Source organism: Anguilla rostrata, chromosome 5 (genome assembly GCF_018555375.3).
Source record: "Anguilla rostrata isolate EN2019 chromosome 5, ASM1855537v3, whole genome shotgun sequence".
NCBI classification, from domain to species: domain Eukaryota; kingdom Metazoa; phylum Chordata; class Actinopteri; order Anguilliformes; family Anguillidae; genus Anguilla; species Anguilla rostrata.
This window is the reverse complement of record NC_057937.1, coordinates 36,828,428-36,848,646: the sequence shown is the minus strand read 5'-3', so window position 1 is coordinate 36,848,646 and position 20,219 is coordinate 36,828,428. Positions and strand designations below refer to the sequence as shown.

At 46.1% G+C, this 20,219-nt stretch overlaps 1 protein-coding gene across 4 annotated transcripts; it reads left to right on the top strand.

Annotated features, from left to right (window-relative positions):
• Positions 1 to 911: 911 nt before the first annotated feature.
• On the top strand, positions 912 to 18,402 carry LOC135255180 (ubiquitin-conjugating enzyme E2 Q2-like). Of its 4 annotated transcripts, none has more exons than XM_064336014.1 (13): positions 912 to 1,525; positions 3,710 to 3,814; positions 6,010 to 6,132; positions 7,057 to 7,113; positions 7,237 to 7,374; positions 9,981 to 10,065; positions 10,802 to 10,862; positions 11,177 to 11,267; positions 11,418 to 11,476; positions 12,129 to 12,177; positions 12,304 to 12,399; positions 15,020 to 15,086; positions 16,150 to 18,402. In XM_064336014.1, exons 1-13 carry the CDS (start codon positions 1,367 to 1,369, stop codon positions 16,179 to 16,181), a joined length of 1,122 nt encoding a protein of 373 aa, XP_064192084.1. In that variant the 5' UTR covers positions 912 to 1,366; the 3' UTR covers positions 16,182 to 18,402. The 4 variants fall into 4 exon arrangements, with proteins under 4 accessions (XP_064192084.1, XP_064192082.1, XP_064192081.1 ...); XM_064336012.1 differs by having other exon boundaries at positions 7,237 to 7,389; XM_064336011.1 differs by having other exon boundaries at positions 7,234 to 7,389.
• The last annotated feature ends 1,817 nt before the right edge of the window (positions 18,403 to 20,219 follow it).

The following is a 20,219-nucleotide window of genomic DNA, read 5'->3' as shown; positions in this document are numbered from 1 at the left end:
ATGTGGAAAACATCAAGACGGCCTATTCTCAGTACAGTTAAATTGCAGGGTGTCCCTTCATTTTCTGTGAAATTAACCCCCTTTCACCTAACTTTGTCAGCATTAATTACTGTTTTTGGTTATTATGTTAGTGCTTTGTTTTATAAATGTGCCTCATTATCAGATCTGGTAATAGATAATTATACATCTCATGAACAACACGTTTTCAATGTACAAAAATGCCAAGTTACGCACACATACAAAGCACTGTCTATAAGTCATTACTTCAGATCTAGGCCAGCCATTAAAAGTATTGTGCCAAGTTAAATGAAACTAAATTGGCTCACACAAATTAAACAAGCTGTATTCCACAGCAATGTTACCCAATGTTTGCTCAGTTCTTTCAAATAATTTGGCCCTATGTCTATATATCTATATATGCATGTGCATCCAATGTTTTTATTGGGTGATGCACATTAAATGTCCAATGGGGAGACATATTATTTGTGGGCTTGGAGCACTGATGATGTAATCAGGCAGGAAAAAAAATTTGGAGGTTTATTGTGTGGACATGTGAAGTTGTTTGTGAATTCTGTCTTTTGAAATGGGGTCAGAAGGTCCAGAAATGAACGTTTTTAAAGGGCTGAGAGTCTGTGGTTATTTCTGTAGGGGACCGTGAACTGCAAAACTCTCGGTGCTGTACAGATATGGGGCATGCCACCCCGCCAAGGCGTCATTTGGCGGGATGGCATACCTACCATCCCAATCTTAGATTACGTGGTCAGTGTTGGGATTTTCCTAGGAAACAGGCAATGCAATCCATCATAAATTTCCTTTCATACACAATCTGCAGTCCTTGTTAGTTTCAATACTTGTTTTGTACCTGTTGGCTCCGCCCCTCTCTCGTAGAACGCGCAAGGTATTCTGGGACTCTGCGGGCTCGAGCAATAACGCCATCTTTAAACCCCAGAATCAGCCGCCGTTTAGCACCGTGATCAACGATTCACTGTACCCGTGTACCGTTTTATTTCTGCTGGCTCTTCCGCCTGTAAACTGGCGAATTAAAACAAATAAGGAGGTAGTTAGCGTAGTTTAAAATAAAACAAGGCATATCGAATGGTCACAGAAAAAAAAACACTTGACAACAGAAAACATCAACAACAAAAGGCGGAAAAACAAGGGACGAGCAAACAAGGCGTTGTTAGACTAGCTGGACTAACTAGACTAGTTAGGTAGCCGCTGTACTTAGATTATAAAAAGGTTTTTAAAAGGCGTATTTGCCCTGCTTCGTTTTTGCGAGCTGTGCGTGATTCAGAGTCAACTGCGTGGCTGCAATACGTCCTCACTTCTCCCCTTCCCCCGCGGCCCGGCTGGAGATGAGCGGAAGATGTCGGTTTCGGGGCTGAAGGCCGAATTGAAGTTTTTGGAGTCCATTTTCGATCCAAACCACGAACGCTTCCGAATCATTGACTGGAAGCCCGACGAGCTCAGTTGTCAGTTCAACGTTACTGGTGAAAAGCTTCTGATTATCCACTGCAACATCACGGTATGATTGTAAAACTGCAAGGAGCTAGCTGGCATTCGTTAGCAGCTAAATGGGGCCGGGGAATTTCCAACTAACATTAACGTCCGAGTCGCTAGACTAGTGTGGGAATAAACGCATTTTCCGTCTAGTTGGTTAGCTAGTTGGCAAGTGAGCGATAATGCTAATGTTATTGACGCTATATTTTCACTATCTTGGATTGACAATCCGGCTTCAGTTCAGGAAAGTACTGAATATTCAACTTGCAAAATGCTTAGTTTATTTTATTAGTCTAACTGTTCACTAACGTAGCTAGCTAACTTAGCCTGTTATACTACTTAAGCAGACTAACGTTAGTTAAGTTATATACTAGTCTTGTTACGTTGCTAGCCACCAGCTAGCGTAGACTGTTCTTAATATTTAGCTAACGAGATGGCCAACGTTGGTTAGCATGTATCTAGCTAGGATATGTTGACTAATACGTCACTAACGAGGCATTCCTGATTCAGTATTAGCGCGATGCTTTGAAAACATAATTTTGACTGGCTAACTCGGTTAGTCAACCCCACATTCTATTTTTGTTATACTCAGTAGCTACCTAGCCTGCATTGGCTGCATATATTGATGAAACCCAGCCTGCTCGGTAGCTAGCCATCCTAACTTCCAACGGTTAACTTAAACTGAAAAATAACTGCTTCGTTAGCGAAATATAGGTAACAGTTGTTAACGGGTATAATAGCTAGCATTAAAAAATATGTCAGTGGTCTGTTTCTTTCGTTGAATTGTAATCGGTGGGGCAGTGTACATAGCTATATGCCACTGACTACACACATACGCATGAAGCAGCCTGCTGTGGAACTTGGTAGACCGATACCTTAAGTTGGCAATGAAAACCGGAAAAGCAAGTAGCGTATAGCTAAATACGTCATGAGGGTTTAGTGCCTTGTCACCATTTGTGGCTGGATTTGTGTCTGTAATGTGATAGCCATGTATCGATAGCATGACGTGTAATAACAATCATAAAATACTTAGCCGTAAATTTTCTCGTGGCGTGGAGTGCATTTGTAGGTCAAATGCTCACGCCACAGCAATACTATTTCAGACCCTTGCGACAACATAGAACGTTAATACTCCAGTAAGTTTAAAAAATGGTATTGAACTTTGCCTAGGGGCTACCAAGTACTTTTGTGGCCGGGGTGTCTAGCTCGACTAGGTTATGTAAGGGTAAAGGTAATTTCAATTATTTTGCATGTTTGATTCTGGGCTGGTCAGAGGGGTAAGGGGGATGTGGTTGTGGAGTGCCTGGTGTCAACTTTTCTCACAGCTATGTGCCAGCATTTCATGATTGTCATTCTCAGTATATGATAAAGTTGGACTAATGAAAGACTGGGTTTTTTTCATAAAGTAACACCACATTGCACTTTCATGAATGATTGGGGCTTATATACTTAGAAGGGTAAATATATCTCCCTAGAAATCCAAGATAACTTGTTTTTTTTATTATTACAAATTGGATGGGGGCCAAAATCAGGTCTTAGAGGGTTTTTTTTTTTTTTTCTTTTTTGGTTTTGTTTGGTTTCTTTGTTTTTATTTTTTTTCCTGTTTTTATTAATTTTTTGGAGACTGGCAGTGCTTCTGATTCATAAGGGGGAAAAAAACTTTTTGTGAAAGTGCTGTTGTCATTCCAATTTGTCCAGGCCCACATTTTTGGAGACAGCAGTGCAAATTGAACTATCAACTTTATTCAACAGAGAAAGAACTCGTAACTTGAGAAAAGTGGGTGCAGGATTTCATTTGCATTCTTCACTCCACAGTGCAGACTTCCACAGATTTTGTGTCTGTACTTTTGTTTTGCTCTGTCAGCGTCTACTCCCCCCCCCTCCTATTTCAAAACTTTAAAAAAGTAAATGGGGTGGGGTGGGAATATTCCTTGTGAATAATGTGGGCAACAGTTTATCGTGCGTTGTCGTTTAGCTTTCCAGCAAAAGGTCTGTGAACATTTGAACTGGGTTTTCCCCATGCTTACCCCCTTCCTCTAGAATTTATCTTTATTGCTGTATCATTAATGACTGATCTGTAAAATATTGTGTAAGTTGCTCTGGATCAGAGCCTGTAATGTAATCTGTTTTTGCTGTACGATGCTGTAACCACAAAAGTGTCAGAGTCGTGTTTCACTGTGTCGTTTGCTTCGTTTCCTCTCTTTTCCAGGAGTCGTACCCCTCCACGTCCCCAATATGGTTCGTTGACTCCGACGACCCCAGCCTCACACAAGTACTGGAACGCCTGGACGATGTGAGAAAGGGCAGCACACTGGTAAGAGCGCCGACCCCAAAGGCCGATTACTGACTCTACCACTAGAGAATCTGGGCACGAAGCTTCCTGCTGGAGATTGCTTTCCTGCAGTCTGATTGGACCTGTGAAGTTTTAGCCAGTGTTATGTCGTTGGTTGAATCACAACCTCAAGTTGCGAGACCCGGCTTCACAAGAACATGGCTTTTCAGAAGTTTTGAAAATGTTGCGAAATGGTGAGAATCATGTGTTTGGTTTCTGTGTGGATAGTGAGTCAGTTTACCGTTTCTGGTTAGTTAGCGGACCAGGGGTTGACTGTCTTAAGGAGGCTGGGGGGGAGGGGTTGTATATTTTGTATATCGTGCTTGACATTTTAGACTTTCAGTGTTTTTGTGCTTGAATGGGTTCGTTTGATTTTAGATCGAGTTGTTTTTTTTTTTTTTTATCATGATCTGAGTTTTTTTCTGTCTTTGTGTGAATTTTTGGAGCAGACGTGTTGGGTGAAGACATTTTTGACAAAATGTAATTCTGCCACATCTGTTTTCTGGGGTGGTGGTTTTAAGAACCAAAGCTCAGCTTGGGAACCAGTTTAGTCGAACAGAAAATGTGTTTAAAGAAAATTTTTACTCGACAAGCATAGTTTGTGCCGTTTCCCATTCCATTGTGGCCCGCTGTTCAAAGATAAAATGGAGAACCTGAGGTGGTAAATCTGATTTGGGCAATGGAATTGTGCTACTCCTTTAAAGCAGGACATTTTTTTTTTTCTTTTCCCCAAAACCTGAGACGCTGCACCCCGAACAAGCACGTCTGTGACGTACGACCGAGTGCAAGCTTGCAGAAATGCGACAGTAGTTCGGTCTTTCAGAAACAAAGGTTACGGGGGTCTGTGTGTTTGCAGCCGAATGGCGCAGACAGTTCTCTTATTTCAGAACGGCGGCTGGCGATTCGCACGTCGCCGAGAACAAAATTGGCATTCTTTGGAGGTTGGCTGAAAATTTTTAGCAGTACCATTTTGTCATGTAGGCTACAGTTTCAGGCGATGCAGATGCTTGCTTGCCATACCAGCAAAGCGAATTGAATCGGAACAGCGAGGCCAGTTTTATACCGGTGTGGAAAAAGGGTCAGGGGGGGGAACTGTCTGCAGAAGACGAACCCCACTGTAGCAGACAGACGCCGGCTGGCTCGTTTTCAAGCTAGCCGGGTTTCTTCCCCGAGGCTATATGCATAATTAACGATAAGGTTTCCAGTAGTTTTTTTTTTTTTTTTGCGTCTTTTGATCGCTGTTTCAGACTTCGGGTTCTGCCTCGCGCCCGGTGCGTTGTCACCGCTTAGAGGCAGCGCACCGGCGCTAGGCACGTGCCGATTAACGGGAATGCGCCCGCTGGCTTAACAATGGCTGCACCTCACAAAGGGACGAGGCTAGCGGGGCCTGTCACATGGTCACACGGAACCTTTTGAGCCGGCGCTGCGGCGTGCCGAAAACGCTGAATCGCCGTCGACTCGTACGGCCGCGCTTTTATTCTAGAACGTAGGCGGCCTTGGGGCTTTCTTCGCTTGCTTCCTGTCACTTAGCCTGTCGTCTTGTTTGAATAATAGTTTTTTTTTTTCTTTGGATAGACCGGTGTATTTTATGAGAATGTTTTCCTTGCGCTTTGAACTTTTTGTATGAATGTAAATGTGACGTGCGGTCTGCGTTCGTCCGCTGCGCAGGTCCCGGTGTCTTTTAATACGCAGAAAACCCGATCGAGCGTCTTGAGTTTACCGCAGGAATTTGCTGTCCTTGTCAGAACCTGCTGTACAGTGGGGGGAAAAAAAAAAACAACCATTACAGTAGCTCAGCTCAGGGTTTAATCTCGTTTTGAAGTATGCAGCGTTAACCGTTTGCGTACTTCGCGCTCTTCTTATCGAGCGATCTCCAATTGGCGTTTTCTGCGGGTTCGGGGAAATATGAGAACTGTGGTAGCGGACTAACGCAGACATTTGATTTCCGATGAGACTTCATAACCCAAGGGGTGGTTTGCTTTTCCTCCCTCTACCGTTTGGCACATTGGCCAAGAGGCATTTCTGGGCTGCGGGGGCAGGCGTTGGTGGGGTCGGTTTGCTTCCTCGCCTGCTGCGTCGAGTCTGTCTCCGCGGAGAAAAGCCCCACCGGACCCGCCCGGGCTTGCCGTCACTCACGCTGAGGCCACGCCCCTGTGTTTCTTGTCTCCTCCCCCCAGCTCCTGCAGCAGCTGAAGAGGCTGATCTGCGACCTGTGCCGGCTGTACAACCTGCCCCAGCACCCCGACGTGGAGATGCTGGACCAGCCCCTCCCAGCGGGGCCCGTGGGCCCAGAGCGAAAGGCAAGGCCCTCCACCATGTTCTTTAATAGCGCTCTCTGCTAAAGGCTTTTAAAAGTTCAGCTCCCTTAATCAAGCTGCATTGCCTTTTCCTCCATTGGTATTTTTGCTTAATTGTGTGGTAGCGTTTGTCATGCAGGTGCCAGCTTCAAGGAATTAGCGTCGCAATGCGTAGCATGTATGATGTCATTAAGCGGTTGCCATGGAACAGAAGTCCTTTGCCATGGTCCTGAGGAGCTGCCTGCTGGTCTTTGTGGGTACTCAGAATTGAATTGATAATTTATTAAATATGGAAGTCGATGACACCAAACTCACTTAAAATAGTTTGGCTCTAAATTGACTGCTGATTTTAAGGTGAAGACGATAACTAGTAAGCCCCTGTGGCTGTTTAGGACCATCACTGGCCTCCCTGCCATGGAGATTATGAGTTGTATATCTTGGTGTCTGTGATCTCTAGTCTGGGATCAGTAGCAGTCGGCTATACTTAATTCAGAAATACTCTTAAGAGGAAACCTTCTTCCAACAGACATATCTTTCACATGCATTTCAACCTTTTAAGATTGAAATGAGTAACCCAACACTTAGCGGTGGTTCAGTCTGTAGAAACTTCCGGAATACTAGGCTGAGGGGCAGTACTGACCCCAGGCCCGTAGGAACTCGAGTTCAAGAGCAGGAAGTCGGTTGCGCGAACGAGGAAAATTGAACTACTTACGCAAGAGATGTTCTGTAAGACTAATCCCTTATTATAGGCAATTAAGCCTTCAGCTCGCGTTGTGCCACTTCAAAGCGAAATGAAAAGTGGAGTGGGCTTTTCTGACCTGTTCTGATGCGCTGGAAAGCAGCGCTCCGCATGCAGATGAACGCGGGGGCGGGATTTACGCGCGGCCTTTTTTGCGTACTCACCGTCGTCATCTCCCGCTTTTCCAGCACGGAACGACGGACGAGGTGACGTCCGAGGAAGAGGAGGAGGAAGAGATGGGAGAGGTGATCTTTGATCTTTTTTTTTTTTTTTCTCCTTTTGTGGCGTAAATGGCGGTAGCATTCCCCCCCACCCCCCTCCCCCCTCCCCCCCGTTACTTATGTGTTTTATTGGCCCCGTGGCAGCAGGACATCGAGGACCTGGACCACTACGACATGAAAGAGGAGCCGGCCGAGGGGAAGAAGTCCGAGGACGACGGCATCGAGAAGGAGAACCTGGCCATCCTGGAGAAGATCCGCAAGAACCAGAGGCAGGACCACTTGAACGTAAGTGCCCATTCGGTAAGGTGACCTTTCATTCGTTTGGGTGAGGGGGTGGCGGGGGGTGGGGGGCAGGGGGGGGGATTATGTGTGTGTATGTCACTGTTAACCCCAGGATATGTTACCCGCATCGAATTGCAAACCGTGTCATGCGACCGCTCGTCATTTCTTATTTGGATAGTCAAATTTCCGTTGGGCAAAGCTTCAGGTAATAAAAGTGCAAAATTTAGACGTGGGAACGCGCCGGCTCTGCCCTGCCCTTGTCACGAACGCTGTCGCGGCGTTCGTTTCTACACAGCAGGGCGCTGGCCGTCTGCGTCGATCCTGGTTGCACCGCTCTCTAGCGGTCACCGTAGCTACAGTTGCACAGCATTGCGCAAAAACGCTTTTTGAATAAACAAATCAAAAATATACAACTGTGTGTCGCATGAACAGTTTTTCCCCTCCTCAAATTTTAGCTGCCTAACTGGAGTTCACGTTTGTATGTTTTCTTGAACTTCTCTGAGCGGGTCGTTTCCTCTGGGGGGACGTCGTGCGGCCCTTGGTAATGCACACCGAACAGCACGTCGTTGGGAAGCCGCTTTGACGCAGTATCGCTCTGGCTGACGCGGCGTCTCCCCGTCATTGGCCTTGTTTAGTACCTCGCGCGCGCCATTAAGCCCCTCTTGCAGCTAGCGGTAGAAATATTGGAAAAACGGAACAGAGGAGAATTGGCGGCGTCGCTGGTTTGCCGTTTGATAGCGGGATGGCGATGTAGCGGGGAAAAGTTCTCCCGAGGTATTTGATTGTTATTGGAACGGCAGGCACGCCATCTGCCGGGTTTCCAGATTGGCATGACGCGCCGCTTACCTATACAGCGCTGAGATTGACACTGGAGCTGCTGAAATAACCACGGTCTCTATCTCTATCTAATCTTTGTAAAGATTCACTGAAAGAGTTGAGGTTAATGGCAAGCCTTTTAAAACCATGCCACGAGCACTCTAGCAGAATTAATCGCGCATGTTGTTCCTCACACACGCCACAGATCTGCACATCGATCGCACACTGCTTTAATGGTCACGTCCTTGACACGGAGAGAAACGGGGCCCATTTGTATGAACGGATGCAGGAAACATAATAGCATTGTTTTGGCGTAGTCATTTCGTTTTTAGCGAAACGAGCGGATCGTAATGTTTGTTTTGATGATATTTCGTCGGCCAACCAATTTTAGCAGGTGTGTGGTGTTCAGAGAACGGTAAACTCCCGCTGAGCTCGTCCCGCGTAGCCGAACTAGCAGATTATCAAACGACTCATTAATATGCTAATTTCCAATCGAGACTGACAGCCTGGCGAAGCGCCAGCTCGTACGCGAGCGCAGTGCATTAGCAGCGTGTCCGTACTTGTGCAGGCTAGTATTATTGAACCCCCCTTTGTCCCCCCCCCCCCCCTTGTCACACGTGATTATTGATCGTCTATCCTCGTCAAAACAAGAAACCGATGGGAACAAAACGGCTCGCCGAGCAAACCCAAATTTGCGTATTCACATTTTGAAAAGGCCCCAGCCGCCGAGCCTATTTAAATTCTTACCAGTTTATCAGAGCTTTTCATGCCCGCCGCCTCCCCTCCAGTCCTGCTGAGGTAGTCTGTGAGGGAGTTTGCTGTGTGTGGCCGTGTGTGCAAACAGTGTGTCGCCCATCCCATCACATTACACTACAGGCATGTAGCAGACGCTCTTATCCAGAACGACTTACGCAACTTTTACATAGCATTTACATTGCATCCATTTATATAGCTGGATACATACTGAAGCAGTGCAGGTTAAGTACTTTGCTCAAGGGTACAGCCGCAGTGTCCTACCTGGGAATCCAACCTGCGACCTTTGGGTTACCAGACCAGCCCCTTACCCATTATACTACGCTGCCGTCTCGTTCAGTAACACGTTCTGCCAGTGCTTCGAAAGGGCTTTTTTAACGGGATGCTAACGCCGCCGCCGAACCGCGCGGGTTACGTGCGGTGCGGAGGGAGCGGTCGACTCGGTGCACCGAAGCTCAGTTGCATATCTTTGCAAATGAAATTTTCTCCGTCGCGGGGGGGGGGGAACGGAGAATTGGAGCGACGATCCTGAACCCGTGACAGTTACAGTTGAAATTACAGGCCTCGAAGGGAAGGGAGGCTTCGGCCTCCTGGGAAATGGCGGTCGATAGCAAAATGAGTTCGTAAGGTTGTGTTCATCCGTGCTATGACAATGTAATGTCATTGCTTAGTTCGGAGCACGGACACTGATTCACTGTTGAAATGCGATCACTCAAAAACTGCATTGCCCTATTAGCCATTTGTGTACAGCAGTCATTTGTACTCTAGTCAGTGGTGCATTGCTTCTGACACAACAGGCTTCTAAGTCCTGTCTAAATCTGACTGCTTTTCATTAAGGAATATGCATTGTGGTGTGATAATGGCACTTTTTATATGTATTTGTTGGTGCCCACTATCAGTTTTGTAGTGTCTTTGTTCGAATTCCACGGTCCTTCACTGCTTTGTCGATGCCGGGTTGAATGGGGTTCAGGTAATTTCTGCATGTTGCACAATGTCGGGGTGAGTTTGTCTGACGTTGGGCCCCGCCCGGTGCATTTCAGGGCGCGGTCTCTGGATCGGTGCAAGCCTCGGACCGGCTGATGAAGGAGCTCAGGGAGATCTACAGGTCACAGAGCTACAAGACGGGTGAGGACAATGCTCCTGTGCTGTTCAATTCCATTTGTATTGCAGTTTTTAGAGACACTGTCACAAAGACGCTGTACTGTGACTTCAGGATACTGAAGAAAATTTGGCAATAAACCTGACTCGAATCCCCAAAAAGCAAGGAATTGAGGGGAGAAAAAAAAAAACTCCCCAGTGGGGAAAAAAAACAGTGGTGAGAAAATACTCCCCGTTGGGAATAATTCTCGGGAGAAATCTGGCTATCGAGGGGGTGCCGGTCTACTGCTGGCCGGCCTGGTGTAATGGTCAGGATAGCACGAACGCTAACAGAGATGCAATGAGGGATCCAGCAGAGCAAATGATAAAATCGGTTGATGCTTCTACACTCGGCATGTCTGCCTCAGCCAGAATTTAGCCAGTTTGTGACACAGGCACGCTGCAATGGAGGACGAGCTTTTTAGACGAAGCGAGCCTTCCTTCCGCGTGATGGAAGACGTACTGCGTTCTGCGTTTTTCCAATTCCTGCGTTTCCTAGACTCGCATCAGATTTCGCCTGAACTTTATGTCCTGTAGAGAATTCAAATTTCCATTTTGCCAAGTCTCCGTCGATAGCACAAATACTCTCTTTCACGCAGGAAGGGGCTGTCGCACTTTCAACAGGTATAGCGTTTAAAAGTGTGTCGTTAATTGGCTAAAAAAATGTAGAAATCTGCACAGGTGGCGCAAGTCTGAAAGCGTGTCGTTCCGAACCTCTTGACAGGCATCTATTCGGTGGAGCTGGTCAACGACAGCCTTTACGAGTGGCACGTCAAGCTGCGCACGTAAGTACCGGGCGGCTGCCTCGAGCGGAGCGTTTGGACAGGGCTGTCAGACCGCCGGACATCTGTTCAGTGCTTTACAATTAAAAGGCTCATTTGAGCTTTTTTTCTGTCATGTAGAAGTGAGTGGGTGAGTGGGTGGGTGAGGGAGGGGGGCGAGCGGGGGGTTCACTGCATTGTGAATTTACAATACGCTTTTCAATGCTACATAGCTGTTTATCAGCATGAGTGCAAGATCTTAAAATGTGTTTTCTTTATACTTCTTGTATTGATGCTATTTGGACACGAGCCTTTAGCCTTTCCCCTCTGCCCATTAGGGTAGACCCTGATAGCCCGTTGCATAGCGACCTGCAAGTTCTGAAGGAAAAGGAGGGCGTCGACTACATCCTGCTCAACTTCTCATATAAAGTGAGTAACCCCTTCATTGCAGTTTCCAGAGCCTCGTTTAAATCAGTGTAATGTTTAAATCATTAGCTTGTTTTAATGCACGCACGGCGTCTTCAGTCTATGGTTCGGGTGCGCAACAGTCTCTGAATCTTCCTTGTCTGTTACCCGCAGGATAATTTTCCGTTCGATCCACCTTTCGTACGGGTGGTGTCACCTGTGCTGTCCGGGGGGTAAGTGCTTCAGAACGTGTCCAGAGTTTGGTGTTGGTCGTTGGTTTTTCACATGGCCGTTGAGAAAGAGTGGACTCTTCTGGTCCAGACTCATTTCCTGGAAACGCAATGTGAAAACTGCTATTCCAGACAAATTTGACTTCCTAAAATAGCATTTCTGATGAAGAGCCTTTGTCTCCAGTTCCTTACCCACTAATACTACACTGCCAATGGGGTGGCAGTGTATTAGTGGTTAAGGAACCGGTCTCGATACTAAAGCTCACAGGTTCAATTCCTGGGGTAGGACACTGCCGTTGTACCCTTGAGCAAGGTACTTGACCTGGATTGCTTCAGTTTATATGTCCAGCTGTATAAATGGGTGCAATGTAAATGCTAAATGAAAGTTGTGTAAGTCGCTCTGGATAAGAGCGTCTGCTAAGTGCCTGTAATGTAAATCTTCTTCATTGGTGTCTTTTTGACTAGAGGCCTTTTATTTTTTTGGGTATGGCTATATGATTTAATTCAGGTTTTTATGAATTTTATTCAAAGTAACATTTAGGTTCTCTAGATTTAAGGCACGACTTTTGAATAGAGCTGTATTTTCTGTGGTAATTAAACTGTATAAAAGTCCCTCTACGTCTTGCTCAGTTTTGTGTTTGTGTTTGTTTTTCAGCTATGTTCTTGGCGGGGGTGCCCTGTGTATGGAGCTTCTCACCAAGCAGGTGAGCTGTGCTTTTTTTTCTTTAACATGATGGACACACGCGCACACACACTGCTCCACATGCCACTGCAGTTATTACAGCCAAACCGCTTGAGCTGAATTTTTTTTGTCTTTTGTATTTCCCTAGGGATGGAGCAGTGCCTATTCCATAGAGTCTGTCATCATGCAGATAAACGCCACTTTAGTCAAAGGAAAAGCCAGAGTGCAGTTTGGAGCCAATAAGGTAAGCCCCCAGAAACTCTCTTGAGAGGGTATTAAAGCATGGAATACCTTGCGTTGGTTTAATTCCTGGTGCAGGCAGTGGGAATGTAATTGGAGAGTGGTGGTGCGAGGTCTAGAGGTCCAGCCGGCCCATTGAACTCTGAGCACTTCATTACATTACATTACATTACATTCATTTGGCAGACGCTTTTATCCAAAGCGACATACAAAAGTGCATTTTCATGATCGTAGACAACTGCTGAACACGGGTTCAGTAAGGTACAATTACTTATTTTGTACAGCTATTTCTAGCCAAAAACAATGAACACTATCCTGGTCTAACATCTGCAAAGCCAACTAGGCAGAAGAATAAGCTACAGTATTAGGACAAATTACCAAGAAGTGCAGGAATGGGGCAACATGTAACAAGTGACAGGAAAAAAGGGTTTTTTTTTTTTAATACAGCGTGGTGGTGGTTAGTCTAGGTATAGTCTGAAGAGATGAGTCTTCAGGCCGCGGTGGAAGATGGATAGTGAGGGGGAGGTTCGGAGAGGGACGGGGAGTTCGTTCCACCACTGGGGAGCTAGGGTGGAGAAGCTCTGTGATCCCTTTGGGCGGGTGGGAGGGGTTACAAGGCGCCCTGCTGCCGCAGAGCGGAGTGGTCGAGCAGGCACATAGAATTGAGTCATGTCCTGCAAGTAGATGGGGGCTGTCCTGTTGGCGGCAGTGTAGGCAAGGGTCAGGGCTTTGAACCGGATCCTGGCAGCGACCGGTAGCCAGTGAAGTGATCGCAGCAGAGGAGTGACGTGGGAGAATTTGGGGAGGTTGTAGATGAGTCGGGCAGCGGCATTCTGAATCATCTGTAGTGGCTGTATGGCACAAGCTGGCAGGTTTGCAAGGAGAGAGTTGCAGTAATCAAGGCGAGAGGTCACCGTAGCCTGGACGAGCAGCTGGGTGGAGTGCGTCGTCAGGTATGGTCGAATCCTCCTGATGTTGTACAGGAGGAATCTGCAGGACCGTGATGTTGCCTTGATGTGCTCCTTGAGGTCCAGTTGGTCATCCAGGACCACCCCCAAGCTCTTGGCAGAGTGAGAGGCAGTCACTGTGGTTGACTGAGGCATCAACCGTGATTGAGAGTTCACGAAGCAAGGAGGTCTTGCACGGGAAGAAGAGCAGCTCAGTTTTGTTGAGGTTGAGCTTCAGATGGTGGCTGGCCATCCAGGTGGAGATGTCAGCCAGGCAGGAAGAGATCTTATCATTGACCTGTGTGGCGAGGGGGGAAAAAAGAAGAGTTGTGTGTCATCTGCATAACAATGATAGGAAAAGCCATGTGAATTAATGACTGAACCAAGAGATCTGGTGTATAAGGAGAACAGCAGAGGACCCAGTACAGATCCCTGCGGCACTCCCGTAACAAGTGGATGAGAAGCAGAGGCAGACCCCTTCCAGGTGACCTGGTAGGTCCTATCTGCAAGATAGGAAGCGAACCAAGACAGGGCAGTCCCGGCAATTCCCATCCCAGCCAAGGTGGAGAGGAATATTTTATGGTTGACCGTGTCAAAAGCTGCAGACAGGTCAAGAAGGATCAGGACAGAGGAGAGGCGTGAGGCTCTTGCAGTGGCAAGTGCCTCCGTACTGCAAGAGCCTCCGTCACAGCTAGGAGTGCAGTCTCTGTTGAGTGCACGGATCGGAAGCCAGACTGGTGAGGGTCTAGCAGGTTGTTCTGATGGAGAAGAGAGGTTAATTGTTTAAGAACTGCTCGTTCAAGGGTTTTGGACAGAAAGGGTAGAAGCGATACGGGTCGATAATTCGTTACATCGGAGGGGTCTAAGGTGGGTTTACGAGATGTCGTCACTTGGTGTCCGTCGATTATCAAAGACGCTGGGCTTCTGCTGTTGAGGCTTCCGGCTGATCCGTTTCACAAAACCGAACTCAACTGGAAAAAAAGGCGAAGCCATACTCACAGACCAATTTTGTATTCTAGTTAGAGTTCAGAACAAACAATGCAACATGTTGGTGCAAAGAGTCAGAGACGAATATGTATGGCTGTGTCTACATGAGTTGACAGGGAATCTTTACTCAGTTTTATTTCCACTGAACATGTTCGTCTTGCATGACCCAACAAATTACCTGCTGTGGATTGTTTGCACTGGATTATAGCATCATATATCTCCTAAAATAGTAGACTTTTATGATTCCCCTCCCCCTCCCCAAAAGTGTTGGCTGAAGGCTAAATCTACTGATTGCACCATTTCAGTTCCAGTGCTCTGAAAATCACTAGTTTGCCTAGAAACATCAGTTTTTATTTTTTTATTTTTTATATTTTTAGTCCTTATTCCTATATTTTTGTTTTGTGTATCAGTAGTTTTAGTAGTTCAGCATTGTTTAGTTTTTAGTAGTTCAGCATTATAGCATTCTCTAGTTATTGTATATTGCATTAGTCATCTTGTCATTGGTATAGTGCTGTAATACAGATTGGCCATTGGGACAAATGAAGTTGGACCTTGAACCTTATATCAGAGCAGCATGCCTTGGTTAATGGTTTTGAACCTGTGTTTTTGAAATGAGTGAATTTAGAGAATTTAGTATCTGTTTTTGTGGTGTGTTCCATGTATAAATTTTCAGTTTTGTGTTTCTTGCAGAACCAGTACAATCTTGCCAGAGCACAGCAGTCCTACAAATCCCTGGTGCAGATTCATGAAAAGAACGGTAGGTGGCTATTCTCAATTCCCATCCTTCAGACGACGTATATATGCACACATCCGTATACTTTACTTGGAGAAGTCATTAAAAAGCTTTTAAGTTAGTCCCCACTAGGGGTGGGCGATATCAAATCAAATATCACAATATTTTTGACCAAATACCTTGATATCGATATTGCGATGATATTGTGGGGTTGACTATTCGTACTTTCACAAAATTACACAATGAGATTTTTGATAAATAATCCTCAGTAATGCCTGTGTAATAACTAAGTGGGTAAAGGCAAATAATAGAACAGCTAAGACAGTCAGTTAAGTTCAGAAAATTACATCACTTTACTGTAATGCTGCCTTTAAAACCAGAAAAAGAAAACACTTATGCCATGTCACGATATTACAATATACAAAATCCCAGACGACATGTAGTCTCATATCGCGATATCGATATAATATCAATATATTGCCCAGCCCTAGTCCCCACACATAAGACTTACTCAGGTGTGTCAGATTAAGAATTTCTTCAGTAGAAGGGAAAAGTTGACCCTCTCCAAAGATTGCTCCCTAAACTGTGACTGGAACGTTCAGGAGCAGGAGAATCTTGAATCTCTTTATCCTTGACTATTTTGTCCTCAGTAAATTGACATCATTAGGCTTTCAGTGGCTATTGCTTGTACCCCTTTGTGGCTGTTCTGAAATGAGCCACTAGATGTGGTCGGTCATGTGGTCACTTGCATAAGAGTACACTTGGGTGTGCTGAGGGGTAGTGGCCTCTCGATGGTGTGATGTTATGGAGTGTTATTTAGCACAAAATTAAAATTGGGAAAAAAAGGGAAAAGGATTATGAGAATAGAAATAGAAAAATGAGAAATGAAAATGGAGGATTATTTAGCCCAAATTTTAAATTGAAATATAAAATCGTTCATTTTCCATAATTTCATAATCCTCCACATGACTGGGCTGTAGTCGCGTAACTGATGTTTGTAATAGACTGATTGGTTGGTCCAGGCTGCAGTAGCTCTGTGCTTGTTGTTCATTGGTCCATCCACTGACTGTGTTCCTGTATTCCACAGGCTGGTACACGCCCCCTAAAGAGGATGGCTAAGGCCTCAGCGTGCACGCTGGGACCACATGTCTTGGGGTTGACGCCTTTTTTTCCTTTTAATTTTTATACATGTATTTTTTTTCTGACTCTGAAGTTCTTTACTGGGAGAGTGACCCCCAGGCTGGGTTTGACCCATTCGGAAACCCCCAACAACCAGCGGGTAAAATCCCCGCTCCAACTTCTCCCTCGGCTCAACGGGCAGACCTTTTCTCGCCCCCCTCCCCCCCCAAATCTAGACCCCCCCTTCTTTGCTCCTCCTCCTTCCCTTCTCTCCTCTCCCCCTCTTGAGCCTTCAGGAGAACTTTTGAGCAGAAACAGTCGGGCGGGGCCGAGCCCCCGGCCTCTGCTCGTGCCGACCGCCCCCCCCCCCATCCCCGTGTTCCCTCCCACGGTCATTCCTGGGTTAAACAAACCGCCTCGCCCCCCCCTCCCGGGTCAAACTGTCCACTCTTCTGTTCACTCGCCAGGACGCTTCAGAAGTCGGGTTTGGGGGGGGGGTATCTGAAGGGTGAACCTGTTTATCTGATAAAGACAGAAGGGCTTGCTAGGGTTAGCGCTCCGTGTCCACGGCTTGGCAGAGTGGCGAAGGCGCTAAGCGGGGGACTGAGAGAGCCGGGGGTCTTACCTCGTAAAAAAAAAAAAATCTTTACAGCGGCCTGGCGCTTCGAACGAGAGGCCGAGCGTTCCGCGGCGAGACGGCGGACTCCACTACCCGCCGGCGCTCGGTTCGAGGCGAAGCCCCGGCCCCTGGGCCGCGACGGGAAAGGCCGGCCGGGACACGTTTTCCCGCTTTCGGAAAAAAGGCGAGGCCCAAGCTCTCCTCTCGCTACGGCTCGGTGTTTTTAACGTTAAAAAAAACGTAACGGTGTGACGTGCTGCTGCCTCATTCTTTACGGACTGTTTTGCTTTTTTTTTTGTTGTTTTTTTTGTCCCTTTCGTTTTCGTTCGTTCTGCGTAACGTTTCGCGAAGGTTCTGAAAGGACTAACATGCTCCAGCAGTTTCCTGTCCTGCTTGTGTAATGGGCAGATTTTTAAATGGAGAGGGAGAGCAGGGGGTGGGGGGTGTGTGTGGAAGTGAAGAATCTCCTTCGGAAATGACCGAGAGGGAGACTCAATCATGCAGTTTTGTCACGGTTTTTGCTCCTGGAAGCCAATCAAAATGAAACCCACCCCCAAACCTCCCCAAGCTAGGCTAACCCAAGCAAGTTGGATTTAACCATTGTACTTGTAGTCGAATTTAACCCCATGTAAAAGTGTAAAGATGTATCACTGAGAATGGATTTGCTTGTATTTTCATGTAACTTTGTGTGGGGGTTCTGGGGCACAGTCTAGTCACGCACCTCTGACTAACGGGGATATCCTGGCATACGACGATGCGTATTTCACAAATGTTAAAAATGAGGATAATTAATAGTTTAACTATTAAGATCGTAAAATGGATGCCGAAACCATGTTTTATGTAAGCAGCATGACGACAAATGTTTTCCTGGTAGCGGGAATGAAGCTATCTCTTTTTGGCGTGGCAGTGTGAACGACCTTCCTGTATCGTCTGCTGAAAAGGACCCAGTTATGTTCTGGTCTCAAACGTGTACTTACTCCGGGAGTGGTTTACCATTAGCGTAGATATGCAGATGAAGGTCTACTCCGTTGACAGCATGAAGATGAGCGAGTGCAGGTGAATTGAAGCGGGTGGAGCCATGCTTGCTTTCTAGCCGATACCTGGTTTTTAGTTTTTAACTGCCTAGCGTGAGACTCAGTGGTGTCTGCCCATCAGTTGATGTTCTGCAGCACTGGCTGCCCCCCCCCCCCCCCATCTCGTCGCCCACTGGGCTGAGCAGAAGGCCACAGTACTGCGGAGGCAGAGGTGTGTGTGTGTGTGTGTGACATACACTACATAGAACTGTTCAGGGCCTCGTCTCCGACAGAGACTGCAAGGTATCTGTTAAAGCCTTAAAAAGGATAAAGCCCCCTCCAAACTTGCCCCTTTCTAAAGTATAAAAGTAACAGATTTTTCTCCCCCATTATCTTTTTTTTCTTGTTTTTTTTTTTTTAAATACCAGTCCACACTCCAGATACTCTGTTCTCTTTGGTTGAGTCAGGAAACAAGTTTTGTCTTTCATTTTGACACTGAATTATCGGGGGTTTGCTGAATACACTGAGAAGCACTGCAAATGTTACGCCGAATACTAATGCAATATATTGCCTCTTGTGGTTTTCTAGATTGAAATGTATTGATCTTTCTTTTGAAAAACTATATACTTAAAAACCAGCATAATACGGACCTTCCTCTTTGAAGTGTCAAACATTTGTGCTTCATGCTATAGATTGACCCGAATACTAACTCTACAGCACTAGAGAAACCGGATTATTGTAAAATCTAGCAGGAGGCGTATTTCCTAATGTTAAGTTACATCTTCCTTGCATACTCGCCTAATAGCCTAGTCAGTTCACTGATAACCTGATCCACAATACAGTAATTTGCATTCAAAATCACAACAAGGACAGTGGTTTAGAGAAGTTAACTCATTTATGATGGAAAAAGTGACCCCTAATTCCACCTTAATTTGAAGAGATGAGAAATGGACGACCTCTGGAAGTGTGAGCGTGACTTTGCCGTTCGGGTGCAAGTCTAAGGCCTGCGAGTCCCCGCTAGTTTAGCGAGACGTCCCCGCTAGTTTAGCGAGATGTCCACCGCTAGTGAGATTTGCGTCCTGGCTTCGAAGGCTTCCTCTACTCCGAGGATTCGGTCTACACTCAACAGCTCTCAGCGTTCCGTAGAGAATTATGGGGACAAAACAAAAACAAATGAACTCAGGAATACAAACTGTAGATTTAATTTGTACACATAATTACTTCAGACGTTACACAATGCAATGTTTCCCATTGTTTACACTTGGCTTTGCCCAGAAGTTTAAAAAAAAAAAAACAACAAAAAAAAAAACGTGGCTTTCATTCCATTGAATGCAGTGGTGAAAGTTGGTGGTTCTCATGCAGTGTTGATCACTATTTGATGTCATAAATATTTTTTCTACGTTAGAGCCGCTTGATACCCCCCAGGACGTAAACAGAAAATTGGGAAAGATTCCCATGCTGCCCTATCGACGAGTTGTAAACTTTGGGCGACCGCAACCTTGTTCCTGTGAAAAGCCGCCTCCGTGGTCCTTTTGGGTTCTAAACCGCCCTGCCTCGGCGACCGTTGCGTTTGCATGCGAAAAAATGCGCTCGTGTGTATTCAGCCCTGAAAAACGTCCCGGTCCAGACGTCCACTCGGTGGCATCCAGAGCAAAGACGATTACATCCGTGGTCGCGCAAGAGCGCAACATTTCAGTTTTAAGATCAGATTCGGCACACCGTGTAAACGCAACCCATCTCGAAGCACGAGCACCTCTTCCGCTTAATTTCCCAGTGCGCTTTCCTCCGTTTCGTATCGCCCAGGAAGACACCGCACGGTCAGCCCCGCGTTGGTTTAAACGACCAGAACGGTCTCGTCTTTGTGACCGGCTGGACTCCCTCCCGAACGCATCCACCCCAGTTCGTCAAATCGTATAACAAGCGGGAAACGGAAGACCTTTGTGTCTGAGCTTAAAAACCCCTTCGGTTCGGCACGGGTCGTCCTGACTCTAGTTCACTTTCAGAGTTCTTAAGATGATAGGGTTTTCACAGCACAAGGGTCTGTTTATTTAGTGTGCTGGTGTCAGACACGCTGTGACTTAAAGCTTCACTCATTCAGTCACTGTCCAGTGGTCTCTTTGCTGGGCAGCATTAAGAAGAGAAAAAAAAAAACTGGTTTGCAATTCTAATTGTGGATTCCTTTTATGGCTCCATCTAGTGGTGGGCAGGTTATGCACTGTTGGCATGCTTTTTTTTTTGTTTTTGTTTTTTTGTTTTATTTTTTTTTTCTCCTCCATTGAAAGAGTAATTTTGAACATGTACAGTAATTTGTAAACTTGCATCAAGTTTATGAATAAAGAATTTTAAGAAATAATACCTTTTGGAGTATGTTCTTGATACGATGATCTGGGGGGTCAAGTGTTGAAT